At 39.4% G+C, this 16171-nt stretch overlaps 1 protein-coding gene and 1 long non-coding RNA gene across 4 annotated transcripts in view; one reads left to right on the forward strand and one right to left on the reverse strand.

The window, feature by feature from the left end:
- LOC144694895 (disintegrin and metalloproteinase domain-containing protein 9-like) overlaps positions 1-10661 on the forward strand; it is a 112340-nt gene extending 101679 nt beyond the window's left edge. For both annotated transcript variants that reach the window (XM_078565628.1, XM_078565629.1), the window contains 2 exons: positions 6435-6502; positions 7941-10661. In XM_078565628.1, the coding sequence (XP_078421754.1) occupies positions 6435-6502; positions 7941-7998 (126 nt within the window). In that variant the 3' untranslated portion in view covers positions 7999-10661. The remainder of the gene's footprint in view (positions 1-6434; positions 6503-7940) is intronic.
- The window catches only part of LOC144694897 (uncharacterized), a 114251-nt gene that overhangs the window by 96247 nt on the left and 1833 nt on the right, over positions 1-16171 (reverse strand). For both annotated transcript variants that reach the window (XR_013579836.1, XR_013579837.1), the window contains exon 2: positions 8452-8579. This is a non-coding gene — a long non-coding RNA (uncharacterized LOC144694897). The remainder of the gene's footprint in view (positions 1-8451; positions 8580-16171) is intronic.

A 16171-nucleotide genomic window follows, 5' to 3' on the forward strand; every position in this document is an offset into this window, starting at 1 on the left:
ATGTTATATAGTGCCGTAAAACATTATAGAATGGTTTCCTATCAGGAAATAGTCAACAGTATTTCACAGTAAAGTGTCCAAGAATGATATCAAGACTTAAAAGGGTTAAATTATGAGGACTGGTTGTGCAAACATGTCTTGTATTCTCCCGAGTTTCAAAGATTGAGGAATGATTTAATTGAGGTGTTTAAGATGATAATAGGATTTTATGGGGTAAGATGCAGAGAAACTATTTCCCCTGATGGAGAAACCACAACAAGGGGACACACTTCTCTTCCAAGGAGCTGTGATGCTCGGACTTATGAAGGCTGACATCAGGTATTAGGTATCATATTAGGTAAAGGTATGAAGAAATATAGTTCCTATGTGGGTAAAAAAGAGTTGGAACACAGATTAGCCATGATCTAATTGCTCCTATGTTACACTTGTTCCGATGTTTCACAGCCCAAGTAAGCAGGAAAGGTTCTTGCCTGCTAAACTGTACTGTAAGATTTAATTCTTATTTATTTTCTAAACTGAGCACAATTTAAATGCTCAATAGAATAATCATTTGCAATAATGATTATAATACCTCATGTTTGTTTCAACAGCACCATTTGGATTGTTATGTTTTAAATAGCTTTTCCCAGAAGGGGTTGGTAACTTTGAAACTTCAAAACACAAATCCTAAAACATGTACAATCCCTAGCACACTCCACATATTTCTTGGCTTTTGCATTGCTACATGTATTAAAGATACAGACTTTACAAAGTCAGATCAAATTATTGCAATCGAGGAATATTTCCTGTCTCCCATGTTTAATAACTTTTTTGGAAATTCTAAGTCCATTTATAAAGTCTTAGGGCCCAATTGGCCATAGGATGTAATTTTGGTAGTTAGACCAAGATTGTGCCCGTTGTGCCTATAGCCCTGACCCAGCGCAGTATGTGAGGCCACTGAGGGGGCATACTTACATGGCAGGCCATGTTGTACATCTCAGGCACCTGGCAACCTCATGCTGCTGGAAACTCTGGCCCCTGGCCCTCATTAGATTGCATTTTTATTTCATATTCATTGCCAGTCACTATTTAAACTTACTTTGATTACTGAACTGCCTTTAAAAGATTTGAAATTAGTGAATAGCTAAAATGTTAACTAGTGTGGATACATACCTTTTCATAACATTGCAAAGGAATGTTATTTTATAATTCTAGCTTGCTCTGGGCACTATAAATGATTTGTTTAAATATTATAAAGACTAGTTAGCATTATGTGTCATGATGTAGTTTATGAAGTATTACTCCTCCAGCCCACCCAAAAATATAATGGTCTTGTTTGCTATAAACTCTGCTTTGCTGCATTGCAGTTAAATAGAGCAAGATAAATAGACTCGAAACATTTTTTGTCAAAGTGAAAACACTTATACAATAATGTTGATTTTTCACCAATGATTTATTTACTATATAAATAGCATGTGATTTGTATTCAAAATAAAAATACCTGGAAAAACTCTGCAGGTCTGACAGCATCTGCTGAGAGGAACACAGTTAACGTTTCAAGTCCGTATGACTCTTCAACAGAACTAAGGAAAAATAGAAAAGAGGTGAAATATAAGCTGGTTTAAGGGGGGGTGGGACAAGTAGAGCTGGATAGAGGGCCAGTGATAGGTGGAGATAGCCAAAAGATGTCATAGACAAAAGGACAAAGAGGTGTTGAAGGTGGTGATTTTATCTAAGGAATGTGCTAATAGGTGACATTAAGGGTAGAAAGCAGGACGAGCAAGGTACAGATAGCCCTCATGGGGGTGGGGTGGGGGGAAGGTTTCGAAATAGGCTAAAAGGTAGAGATAAAACAATGGATGGAAATACATTTAAAAATAATGGAAATAGGTGGGAAAAGAAAAATCTATATAAATTATTGGAAAAAAGGGGGATCGGAAAGGGGGTGGGGATGGAGGAGAGAGTTCATGATCTAAAATTGTTGAACTCAATAATCAGTCCGGAAGGCTGTAAAGTGCCTAGTCGGAAGATGAGGTGCTGTTCCTCCAGTTTGCGTTGAGCTTCACTGGAACATTGCAGCAGGCCAAGGACGGACATGTGGGCATGAGAGCAGGTGGAGTGTTGACATGGCAAGCAACAGGGAGGTCTGGGTCATGCTTGCAGACAGACCAAAGGTGTTCCGCAAAGCGGTATCCCAGTCTGCGTTTGGTGTCTCCAATGTAGAGGAAACCGCATTGGGAGCAGCGAATGCAGTAGGCTAAATTGAGGGAAGTGCAAGTGAAATGCTGCTTCACTTGAAAGGAGTGTTTGGGCCCTTGGACAGTGAGAGGAGAAGTAAAGGGACAGGTGTTGCACCTTCTGCAGTTGCATGGGAAGGTGCCATGGGAGGGGGTTGAGGTGTAGGGGGTGATGGAGGAGTGGACCAGGGTGTCCCAGAGGGAACGATCCCTGCAGAATGCTGCCTGAGAGGGTGAAGGGAAGATGTGTTTGGTGGTGGCATCATGCTAGAGTTGGTGGAGGCTAGTGGGGTGCTAAGTGAGGACAAGGGGGACCCTATCATGGTTCTGGGAGGGAGAGGAAGGTGTGAGGGCAGATGCGCGGGAGATGAGCCGGACACGGTTGAGGGCCCTGTCAAACACCGTGGGTGGAAAACCTCGGTTAAGGAAGAAGGAAGACATGTCAGGGGAACTGTTTTTGAAAGTGGCATCATCAGAACAGATGCAACGGAGGCGAAGGAACTGAGAGAATGGGATGGAGTCCTAACAGGAAGCGGGGTGTGAGGAGCTGTAGTTGAGGTAGCTGTGGGAGTTGGTAGGCTTGTAATGATTATTGGTGGACAGTCTATCACCAGAAATTGAGACAGAGAGGTTAAGGAAGGGAAGTGTCAGAGATGGACCATGTGAAAATGATGGAGGGGTGGAAATTGGAAGCAAAATTAAGAAATTTTTCCAGGTCCAGATGAGAGCATGAAGCAGCACCGAAGCAATCATCGATGTACCAGAGAAAGAGTTGTGGGAGGGGGCCGGAGTAGGACTGGAACAAGGAATGTTCCACATACCCCATAAAGAGACAGGCATAACTGGGGCCCATGCGGGTACCCATAGCCACATCTTTTATTTAAAGGAAGTGAGAGGAGTTTAAGGAGAAATTGTTCAGTGAGAGAACAAGTTCAGCCAGACGGAGGAGAGTAGTGATGGATGGGGATTGTTCGGGCCTGTTCGAGGAAGAAGCTGAGAACCATCACCATCCTGGTGGGGGGTGGAGGTGTAGAGGGGTTGGATGTCCATGGTGAAAAGGAGGCGGTTGGGGCCAGGGAACTGGAAATTGTTGATATGATGTAGGGTGTCAGAGGAATCACAGATGTAGGTGGGAAGGGACTGGACAAGGGGAGAGACAATGGAGTCAAGATAGCAAGAAATGAGTTCCGTGGGGCAGGAACAGGCTGACATGATCGGTCTACTGGGACAGTCCTGTTTGTGGATTTTTGGTAGGAGGTAGAAGCGGGCCGTCCGAGTTTGGGAGACTATGAGGTTGGAAACTGTGGAAGGAAGATCTCCAGAGGAGATGAGGTCAGTAACAGTCCTGGAAACAATGGCTTGATGTTCAGTGGTGGGGTCATGGTCTAGGGGGAGGTAGGAGGAAGTGTGTGCGAGTTGACGCTCAGCCTCTGCGAGGTAGAGGTCAGTGCGCCAGACAACAACAGCACCACCCTTATCAGCAGGTTTGATGACAATGTCAGGGTTGGACCTGAGAGAACGGAGTGCAGTTGCAGCGAGTTCAGAGAGAGACAGGTTAGAGTGGGTGAGAGGAGCAGAGAAATTGAGACGACTGATGTCACGCCGACAATTCTCCATGAAAAGATCAAGAGAAGGTAAAAATCCAGACGGAGGGGTCCAGGTGGAGGGAGAATATTGGAGGCGGGTAAAAGGATCCGTTGAACGGGGAGAGGACTCCTGCCCAAAGAAGTGAGCACGGAGATGAAGGCGGCGGAAGAAGAGTTCAGCATCGTGCCAAGCCCAAAATTCATTGAGATGAGGGCGCAAGGGTATGAAACTGAGTCCTTTGCTGAGCACTGAACGTTCAGCATCAGAGAGGGTAAGGTCAAGAGGTATGGTGAATACACGGCCGGGGCTGGGATTGGAAGACGGGATGGGGACAGAGGGATGGGCAGGGGTGGAGGGTCCTGGATGGGCGTTGGTGTCGATGAGTTGTTGGAGCTTGCGTTCCTTTCATCTGAAAGAAAGAGACAAATTTCTTGTTGAGGCATCGGATGAGACGAAGAATAAAATGAAACTAGGGTGCATTGGTGCTGGAGGGAGAGGTCAAATGTGTTCATATGACGACGCGTGGCACTGAGTGTGGATCTCAGGATGTGACAAGAACAGCAGTCCGAGGAGCGTTGTATATCCCGGAGATGCCTGTAATCCTGGGTGGGTTCGAAACATGAGGGATGTAACTTCAGTTGAAATCCACGTGGGGTAAGTCGGAGACGGAGACAGTCACTGAGGAAGGAAATATGGCTGTGAAAGCGAGTTTTAGTAAACACCTTGTCAAACACCAGGAGAGAAATGGAAAGCAATGAAGGTAAACAAGGCAAAAGAGAGAGACGGAAATCCTGTTGGAGAGAAGAGCAATACTTCTTCAAGTTAAGCATTCCTTGAAGAGAAGTGGCAGTCAATGAAACACTAAGATAAAAGCAAAAAACTGCGGATTCTGGAAATCCAAAACAAAAATAAAAATACCTGGAAAATCTCAGCAGGTCTGACAGCATCTGTGGAGAGGAACACAGTTAATGTTTTGAGTCCGTATGACTCTTCAACAGATCTAAGGAATAATAGAAAAGAGCTACTTGTCCCACCCCCCCCTTAAACCAGCTTATATTTCACCTCTTTTCTATTTTTCCTTAATTCTGTTGAAGAGTCATACGGACTCGAAAAGTTAACTGTGTTCCTCTCCGCAGATACTGTCAGACCTGCTGAGTTTTCCAGGTAATTTTATTTTTGTTTTGGATTTCCAGCATCCGCAGTTTTTTGCTTTTATCTATGTGATTTGTATTCTTCTGATTTGTAGAAATTCTATGAAATACATTTTCACTCAGCATTCTAAATAGTTGCTGTACATTTCCAAATTGAACACCTTTGTAAAATGGTCACTGGACATTTACCTGGTTATTCAGCTATGTGCAAAATGTTAAGAATGCATTTGTGTGTCTGTTGAGAGCTATAATTTTATTCTGTTAACTGACTAAGTGGAGACCCCATCTGTTTGACTGGGCAATAGCAGTAAATATGTACAGACCTATCAGTTTAAAGAAAAATCTACTTTGTTTCAATCGATTGACAAAACCTTTATTTCCAATCTGGTGAAATTTTTTGCATGGTTTGAACTGTTATAACCACAAACCAATTTTAACTTATTAAATATTAATACAATAATAAAATGCAGATTTATTGCACCAAATGATAAAACACCTACAAATCTCCTAGCAAGTAGTTAAAGTAATTCCTTTGAAAAATAATAAATTGAGCCACTGATGTATCCTTCACATCTATAAACCAGATCACCAAGTTTTCACCTGCAACATTATGTTAGTCTTAATTGGCAACAGGGATGAAAGTAGCTTAATTCAGGATACTGATGATTTGTCATTGATTTTAATGACGCAGGGTGGAGCTATGATTAACTTCACTGTTTACATTTAGTCGGCCAGGTGGCATGTGACTGTCCCTTCAACTCTGGGACAGTAGATTGAATCCACCCCTTGTTGCGTGTTAAATGCCCAGATTTGCTGAAGCCTGTGAAAAGGTAATCTCAACTCACTTGTCAGAAGCTGAAGTGCACAGCATACAAATTACCCCAGATTAGAGTAAACTTACAATTCTATTCATAGAGTCCAGCGAGCTGGCTTGTGTGGTACTTGGGACAACCTACACAAAACACAAGAACAGTTGTTAGTTGCTAAGTTTAAAGCGAAGACCGATGAAGAAACCTTTCCTGTGTATTGATGCATGCAGCGTCAGGCCAGGCAATGCGTAGCCCCAATAATGAGTATGAAGAGTGATGGCAAAACATTCAACATTATGCATCACGAGACATCTGTCACCATCAGGAGGATGGATAAATGTAAATTTTTAAAAATCATATATTTTAAATACTGGAGCTTTCTAAAAAATATCATCCAAAGGTAATGACAGAAAGTGGAAATACAGAGGAACATTTCATTTATAACATTCATGCTGTAGAATTTGCTTAGATTCAGTTTCATATCATTAAATTGTTTAAAAGGGATTAAAATGTAGGTGAACATTTCACAATATTATTATTCACTTGTCAGTATTATGTGCCAAACATGGATAAAAGACAAAAGCATGCTATCTCTGGAAAATGTTTCTGTATGTATAATGCTGCTTTGAGTAATGTATCTTCAAATGATGTACCTTTTTATTTTAAATCAGGTCGTTCAGACAACAAGTACCACAGTGCCAACATACGTAGTTAGACCACCACAGCGATCACCAGCAAGGTATCTTTCTTCCCAATTGATCATGCACATGATCATAGTTTACGATTAATTTGCTTGCTTACCAGTTTCCAATATTCACTTCTGCTCTCCCACGGAGGAAATAACTTTCATTTATCTAATAGCTTTCATGACCTCAGGATATCACAAAGCACTTCACAGCCAATGAAGTAATTTTGAAGTGTCGTTATAGCTATGAAACACTTCATCCAATTTTTTAATAACAGCAAGATTCCAAAAATAGCAATGAGAAAAAATCATAATGGATCATTCTGTTAACAATGAGACAAAAGAATTGGAAGACTCCACTGGGTGCTTTCAGACATCATGGCAACATGAAAGATTTTGAATAAATCAAAGTTATTTCTGATTTAAGTTTTATGCTACGGATGCTCATCATGTTATGAATACTGGTCTAGGCTTAGTATTACTAAGAGAGTAAATAAAGTCACACTTGTGATTTATTCTTGTGTACACTAGTTTAACATTTTGTTATCAAGTGAGATCCGATGCAATCATTTTACATGGATTACATTTTATAAACCAGGTTTGTAGTTTACAGTTAAAATCCCTTAGTCTAATGGACTATTTGTTCTGCAGACTAGGAGCACCTGAAGGCTTATGTCAATTTCAGAAAGCCAATACAAGAGTTTCTCTTTGACCATGGACAGCATTGCATCATCTGATATTGTGCAGATAAAGTCACAATCTAGCTTGTAGGATGGGACCTTGCATACAGGAATAGTTTTCGGCACTGAGTGTGAAAAGTAGCTGAATGAAAGATCAAAAATATAAAAGACTCAACTGGGATTTAAACCCAAGATCTCCTGCATAGACAATGAGGTGTTAACTCACAATGCTACACTTGGACACTACTGGGTACACATATCATTGAGTTTAGAAAGTGTGCACCATTGTATTTTCTTCCATGTGATCTTGGTTATTAAGTTTGAGATATCCAGCTGACCATCACATGAGACTTGTTGCTCCTGGTAACTTTCTATAATTCTCTGGTCTAAAGCCTCGCATTGAACATCTGTAGGAGTTTGGTATTTTGTTTTCCAAACTACCATTACCTCCCTTCAAGCTACATCTGTGTTTCTTGGCTCCTAACAAATACTTGAGCTAGGAAAAACTGAAGTAGCAATAGCTTTCAGCCAGAAGCTTGGGAGAGTGCAGGGCCTGTCCTTCATGATTGATCATCAATCTCCATTATTACCCTTGAGGTAGCATCAATTGATTCTTTTTGCCATTCCAAATGAAACATATATGCTTAACTGTCAGAGAGTACAGGACATTAAGCTTATAATCACTGCATTTTAAGTTCATTTAGATGATGATCTCAATTATTACATAATTTCATTGACAATGCAAGAATGTATTGGAGTACAATCATGAATTTCAATTTATCTCTCCTGAAAGTGCTTTTGTTTCCTTTCAGGCCACCACCACCTCGTACAGCACCTTCAAGACCTGTTCCTAGGACCCAAAGGGTATAGATTATATTACACTTGACAGTGTGTACAGGACTCTGTGCAGACATTTCAATAATGTACGCTCATTTGCAATCTTGCCCCGCTCTCAGAGTGTCAATCAACTTTACTGATTCATCTACATTAACTTTAATACAACACTTCTGCATTTTATATCTGCTTCATTTTCCTCAAGAAAGCCTTGTCTGCCGTTACCAATCTTCAAAGGAAATTGCAACTGAATACCTCCTACATATTTTTTTGAATAATAATTGTCTGAAATGATTGTAATGTTTGCTTTAGTTAGAAGAAATCCTGCTGTTTCAACATGCTGAAGCTCGCCCATGGTTACTTGTTCTTGAATACTTGATGCATAATAGCATGGAGGGGAAAAAAACTATTACTACTGACAACTAATTTATTTTGCTATTTTGAAGGTTGCAATATATTATAGTGAGCAGCGTGTTCCATCTCTCCCACCTTTTCTTGCTCAGTGAAAGAATCTTCTATTGAGGTTTTCAAGAGATGCAATGGCTTCCATGTTGTTCTATTACTTTGGTGAACTAGCGTTTCTCTGCTGTTTACCCATTCAGAAGTCTGCATTATACCTGTAACAGAGCAGAATGAGATTGATTTGTCTTTTCAATCCGTCAATGAAATAATTTATAAACATCTGTGTCCATGCAATTTCTCAAATTATGTGCCTATTTTAAATTGAGTTTGAAATTTAAAAACTTTTAAACCTGTTGCTATTTATTTTATATTTTGTTTCTACACCCCCAATGGAGTTTTTTTTTTCTTGGTTCCCTTGCTGGCACTTCACAAACCAAGATGAGAGGCAGGCAACCTCTTGTGCTGCATTGTGATGTACAGCAAGAAGGTTGTAATAGTTGCTCTGAGTTGATTTTTGACTTGAGTTTTGTTTTTAAAGAAAGCTTTCAGCACTGGGTGCACATCATGCAGTGAATTTTAAGTGTGAAGCTATATCTGACCACCATGTGGTACAACATCGCCTTGTGTGTTGTTAGCTGCTGGAAATTTACTCCTTGGTACCACTGACAACACGGGAGAAGCTTGTTATTTTTATTTGTACTTCAAGAAACTTAGGACACACATTTTTGCTGTGGTGTTGAATGGTCATTTTAATGTCCTTTTTTTTAATGAAATGTTAATGGAAATCTCATACAGTAGTGCACGTTACTTGCACCTGGTACTGTAAGGCTTTGCTCTATCTCTTGACGAGCTCCTATATATTGTGCTGTACTCTACTTGATGTATGTAGTAGCAGAGTTTATTCAAACAAGCTACAATAACATTGGCAACCAAATCGTTTTTCTACCCAGCATGTCTGATGCATACAAACTTGGACAAATGTACATTTCCTGCAGAGATAATCTGTGTACCCTGAACAAATGGCACATGAGATGTATGATGGAACTTACTTTTACAATGTGTTAAATGAGATTTGCTCTGATATACTGCATAATTTTTAATTGGCACTTCTGATTCAAGCTATCTTGATTTATATATAATATATTCTGTGAAGCAAATAGCCTTGTAATCTACTACAAAAACAGTTTTGTATACTACTTGGACTTGGGATGCTGTTATATGTGTGATTATTGTTTAAAATTCCATAGGATTGCATTGTTTTTCATTAAAATCTTATTGGCTGATGGTCAGTTACATTCCTGGTCCATGTAAAAGCCTTTTTCTGCCATGGTTGAATGAAAATCTAATTGGCCTCCCAAAATATTCCTAAAAGTGAAACATAACCAACAATGCTTTTAAAGCTATGATTCTGAAATGAAAGACTTGATTTTTAACTCTGACTATGTGGTACGTTTTGCATGAGTTTTAATCTTTCCCTTTAAGCTGATTCAAGAGTCAGGGACATAATGGTTGATGCAGCAACATTGTCGTTGTGTGGCTTCAATGTGCTCTGGACATGAGCATATGGTTTTTCATTAAATATCCAATTGACAGATGAACAACATTCAACCACCTTCGCAAACTCATTACACTGAAGACTAAATTTATACATTTGAAATTGGAGTTTATTGAAATATTCATTCAAATTCTGGCTGGAGAAATGCATTATATGACCTTGGTCTTAGAGTTTATCTCTTTTGAGTTTCACATAAATTGATCACATTGATACACACACTTGCAGTCAAATATCTTTTGCTTTTCTGGCAAGGGAAAAAGACTGTACCTTACTGTGAGCCAGGTGATTGTGCCAGTGACCTTTTGTGTAACACAGAATGCTGCAAACCAGATGTTGGTTGGGTATTCTGACAAGTGGATTATCTATTTATAGATTTCAGATTAAAGCAGTATATAGGCTGTATAATTTAACCAAGAAGTGAGTGGAAAGTTGTCACCTAACATGGGATTTTAGAGTACCTTAGTGAACCCCACTTTGTTGATGGGGTTATTTAAATTAGCCAAAACCATCAATGGTTTTGAGGTGAGAATTCACTCCCAAGTATCCCTCGTTCTAAATGTAACCAAACTCTCTTTACTTCACTTGAATATTTGCACTTGTTTAAAAATAAGTAGTATTTTACATTTTTCAAAACTGATTTTTCTTAAAAGATGTAAAGATATTATGCACCTGTGGATGACAAAGGGCTTTTATTTAATCTCTATAAAGAGCAATAATTCAATAAAAATTATTCTTTTTCTAAGATGAAGTATCCATTTAATCTGATTGAGATTTTTTTTAATGTGTGCGTTGATCATTTATTGTTTAAAAAGTGGGACACTGACTCTAGGGTCATACTTGATGGTTTGTTTTATCCTTCACTCTCCAGCTTTGGCCTTTTCCTTCCATGTTTGACATCTTTCGAACATCAAAGACATGCAGGCAATACTTCTTTGTAACTAATGTGCTGATTGTGATAATGATTGTGTCTTCCAATTTATAGAATTAGAAGTCTTCACTGAAAATGAGCTCCTACTTTATGCTGCAAGCTTTTTAATGTTAGTGAAAAACAATGCAGGAATTTAAAGCAGGCTGCGACTGTTTTACATTCTCACTATTTTGCTGAAGTTAAAGCACTGAAGGGAAAAATGACCCTGAGCATTGAGTAATGTCAGTTGTGTGAAGATAATTGAGCTTAAGTCCCATCTTCTACATCTCTGGTAGCTCAGTCAAGAATAGGAATAATAACTTATATTTATATAGCGTCTTTAGCATAATAAAATGTCACAAAGCAACTCACAGGAGTATTATAAAGCAGCATTTGGCAGTAGGCCAAAACCTTGGTCAAAGAAGTAGATTTAAGTTGCATCTTCAGGGACGATAGAGAGGTGGAGGGGTTTAGGGAGGGAATTCCAGAGCGGCCACCACAGGTGGAGCTCTTAAAATTGTGGATGCTGAGGAGGTCAGAATTAGTAGAAGACCAGTTATCTTGGAGAGTTGTGAGATTGCATGCTATCAACAAAGATAGGAAGAAATAAGGCCATGGAGGTATTGCTTAAGCAGGAACCAGTGCAGGTAAACAATTCCAGGGGTTTTGGGTGAACAGGATTTGTACGAGTTAAGTAGAGTACCACAACAAAGGTATAACAACAAGAAGCAGGTTGCACAGTGGCTGGGGACTGATGTGTAAGAGGCTGATGAACTGAAAATAATTTAAATGAGAAATACTTTTGAGTTCATGAAGCAGCTATTGCTATCTCTGCAGCAAGGAATGCAATTCTTCGTGTAAATGTTCCTTTAAACAGTGGACCTTTGAAGTATAAACAATGCCACAGGAAATCTGTTCATGCTGAGGTTAAGAGTGCAAGATTAAAATGGGGGAAAACAGCAAAGGAAACGAAGAAATGGTCATGTCTTTCTCTCAACTATGATTGCAAAGTTATCAACATATAAGAATGATTACTGAGTCACAAAAGTAGTTTGAATGCTGACTTGTTAATCAAAAGTTATGATATTAAGATTGTCCGCATGTTGGTTTGGAAGTCTAGTTAAAATGAGAAAACAAAATAGGGCTAGCTGTGCCAATACCAAAAAAAGGGCATATAATTACCTTGGGCTTAACTTGGAAATGCAACCAGACAAGAGGAGAGATTGAGGAGAACCCATGGAAGTTTTAGACAGATAGCAAAAATGGATTGGGTTATATTGTGAATTTTAAGTTCAAGTTATATATATATTTGTGTGTGAAGAACGGTAAAAGTGGTTCCAGTTTCACTTAGGTTTTGTTTATGAACCTTGGTGCTTGGGTGTCTGGAAAGACTTGTGACAAAAAAGTTTCAGGTCTTTTGGTTTTGTTTGAAATATACATTTTTAATAAGGTATTACAACCCTTGAAGTGAAAGAGATGGGTTGAAAGTTCAGTGATTCTTGAAAACAAAACACAAAGTAGAAAAGCTTTACTGTTACCTAGCAATAGTGATCCAGAGACACAGACACAGAAAGACAGGAGTTGAGAGAGGGGAGTTCAGTGTGCATGTGAGAGAGAAAAGATGAGGATAAGAAGCTGTCTTGAGAAGAAAAACTGCAAGGCTAGTGGGACAGTAGTTAACTGATTAATCGTTATGGGACTTTGCAGAGTGATCAGTTTAGCGGAGGTGTTACTGAAAGACAGTTTAGGGAACTAATTTGTTTGCTCTGCAAAAGCAGAGTTTAGAATGCATTTTTTTGGGGTGTCTCAGGGAGAGATACAAGTTGGATGAGAATCATCAAGTGAATGCTCAGAAATTCACTGGAAGAAAACCATTTTCAACTGTGCCAGTCCCAAACGATAAGAATTTGTCAAGCTAGAGGTAACTTCACTGGTTTGTATCTAAAGATATTGCTGGAGTAAAGGAATAGTGGGAAAATCATTGTCTTGTGCAGTATTGCGATCTTTCCTACTTTTTGTTTCTGCCCTAAAATAGTTAACTTGTTTTAATAAATATTTTATTCTTTGTATTAAAAATGCATCAGACTCCTGTGAATTTGTTCAGTAACTTTTCTCCACAGTTTCTTAAAAAGTCAGGTTCAAGCCAGGTTTCACCCTGGGATCTGATTTGTGCAGTAATACCAACAGCTAGGATCATAACAGTTGCCACTAACGATAATTAAATCTCAGAAATTGGATATATTTAAAATGTATAGATACTGTAATAGAAAGGTAGGGTTGGTATTCTGTAAGGATTAAATCAAATAGGATGAAGGCCTTCAATCTGAATTAATTTTTTACCTTTGAGACTAGGACAAGAACTGAGAAATAATCTTCACAAGTGAGGCTAACTGGATAATTGCAGTGGAGATGAATCAAGTTTTGAAAAACACTTGTCTCCTGCTAAAGCAAGATAGTGGCGCAAGATGGCCACCAATAACATCTGCACATACGCACCAGACTGCACATGCGCAGAGGCATCATTGTAAGCACCTCTAGCCTTTTATAGTTGGTTGCTATTTAAAAGTAACATTTCTGTCAAAGCTGTGTTTGGTGCTGACTACTTCAGGAATTTATGATCCAGCAGTACGAATTGGTTTAAATTCACCCCTGGCCTGCCATGCCCCACCAGCAAATGTGACAGCAGCAGCGAATCAACTAGCTACTCTTAGCTTTGTTCATATATTGTGGAGCTTGTTTATTTTATGATGTTTGGACCTGCCAATTTTCTTCTTTGAGTTGCACATTGATAGCTGCGGCCAGGTTTGCAGCATGTCTAACCAAAGGCTGACAATGTGCAATCTTAGAGAGTCACTTGTTCTCATTGGGATTGCTGCGAGTTTGAATTTTGCTTAAAAATGAGAAATTAAATAGAGAGGATGAATATCACTCTGAGGTTGGGGTAATGAGTGGAGTTCTGATCTCTGTCACTCGTAATGACATCATAGGGTAGAACAGTACAGCTGCCAATCCATTGCATTGGCAGCAAACGCAGCCTTTGGGGAAAAAAAATAAAAATACTGTAGACACTGAAAATCTGAAAGAAAAACAGAAAATGCTAGAAATACTCAGAAGGTATGGCAGCATCTAAGAGAGAAGCAGAGTTCAAATTTCAGGTACATGCTGATTTGAAGAGCAAGGCACATCATCGCAGGGAATATAATTTTGTTGTTTTACAAGATCCTTTAGTTAAGCTGGGAAATGATGATCCTTGAAATATACATCAGCTGGTAAAATGGCTTGAAAGACATAGTCTGCTATGGATCAGTTGTAATATTCTTGCCTGTCAGTCAAGAAGGTTGTGGGTTCAGCGCCTTTCCCAAGAGTTGAGTGCAACAATCAAAAAGCCAACACTCCAGTGCAGTACTGAGGAGGTGTTGCATTGTCACAAGTGCTGCTTTGTGGGTGAGTTGTTAGACTTGGGTGGATGTGCAAGATCCCACATCATTATTTTGATGTTATTTGCTGCATTTCGGACTGTTGATAGTTAAAAATTAAGGTCAGTTTTACTTTAACTTTATATATGCATACATGAACTGATATTTTTAAAATTTGAATTTTAAATACTTAAAGCTTTCCAATTGCTATTGCTCTCACGACAGTCTCTAACAAAACTTAACCAAGACAATCCATAGCCACTAATATACAATTGTTATGGAAGCTATTTTTGGAACAAGGGGACAGTGTAAAAAGGCGCCACTATAGGTAACCTTGACCACAACAGTGTCGCCTGCCTTTAAAACTGAAACAATAGTAGAATGCAGAGTTCAATACAAGGAAACAGCTGAGTGACTTCGCTAAGTACAACTCAAACTTCAGAACATATTGTACAGATCCTGAGAACAATGCAACAGTCAATGAGAAAGGTGTTTTTTACAATTGGTTTAAAGATATTTCTGTTCAATTAATACACTTGGCTATTGGCATTTATTATGTGGAGGCAAATGCTCATAATGTCAAACCCTAAATTAAATATTTTTTCAATTAAGTACACATATGCAAAATAGCATCATCAACAACATAAGATTGTTGTCACAAATTTCATTGACCCAGAATTTTTGTTTTGTGTTTAATGCAATCTAAGGAAACAAATATATGGGCTGCAATATTGGCTCTGTATTGTGCCACTTTGGGTGTGGTTCTGTCTCCAGTATGGTGTATGTGCCACATGCACAGGCTTTCAGCATAGCCCATACTGGATGGCATTTTGGTGAGGGCATTATCGTGCCAGAGCATTTCTGGGTAGAAAGATAGTGACATCAGTCAGCTGTTGATTTGACACAGGCACTGACATTTTCGACATTGTCACTCCAACTAATGCCCTCTCTTAAACATACACAGCTAAATGTGTGTTCAGCAGTAGCAAGGACCCACAAAAGTTCTAGGCAAAGGAATCATCAGCTACTTTCAGGATAGTTGCTGATTGATTTTATACTGGCTCTGTGTGAGTTTGTAGAAATGCTGGGAGTTTCCTACTACTGTTAAAATTGGTGAAGTAGACTGGGAATGTTGGTACATGTGAAGACCTCAGTTCTGACTTCAAGGGTTCTAGTCAGACCACTTGCTTCCAGCTAAGGCAACTGTAGTTTTTGTTTCTCTTTATTTATCTTTGGGATGTGGGCATCTCTGGCAAAGACAGTATTTATTGCTCATCCCTAGCTGCCCTTGAGAAGGTAATGTTGAGCTGTCTTCATGAACTGCTGCAGTCCATGTGGTCTAGGTACACCCATTGTGGTGTTTGGGAGGGAGTTCCAGGAAGTTGACCCAGCAACAATGAAGGAACGGCGATATAGTTCCAAGTCAGGATGTTGTGTGACTTAGTGGGGACCTTGCAGGGAATGATGTTCCCATCTGCTGCCCTTGTCCTCTTAAGCGGTAGAGGTTGCATATTTGGAAGATGCTGTTACAGGAGCCTTAGTCTGCCACTGTGCACTAGTGGAGGGAATGGATGTGTAAATTTGAATTGGAGATGCATTCATCCAGGAAAGTGCTGAGTATTCAATCACACTCCTGATTTGTGCCTTGTACATAGTGGACAGGCTTTGGGGAGTCAGGAGTTCAGTTCCTTGCCACAGGATTCCGAGCCTCTGTCCTGCTCTTGTGACAACAGTATTTATATGGTTGATCCAGTTCAGTTTCTGGTCATTGGTAACATCTAGGATAGTGAGTATTTGATAATGGAAATGCTGTTGAACATCATAAGATGGTTTGATTCTCTTTTGTTAGAGATAGTCATGATATGGCACTTGTGTGGCATAAATATTACCTTGCCACTTACCAGCGCAAGCCTAAATGTTGTCCAGGTC

The sequence above is a fragment of the Cetorhinus maximus genome, chromosome 20 (assembly GCF_964194155.1).
Source record: "Cetorhinus maximus chromosome 20, sCetMax3.hap1.1, whole genome shotgun sequence".
In the NCBI taxonomy this organism is placed as follows: Eukaryota; Metazoa; Chordata; class Chondrichthyes; order Lamniformes; family Cetorhinidae; genus Cetorhinus; species Cetorhinus maximus.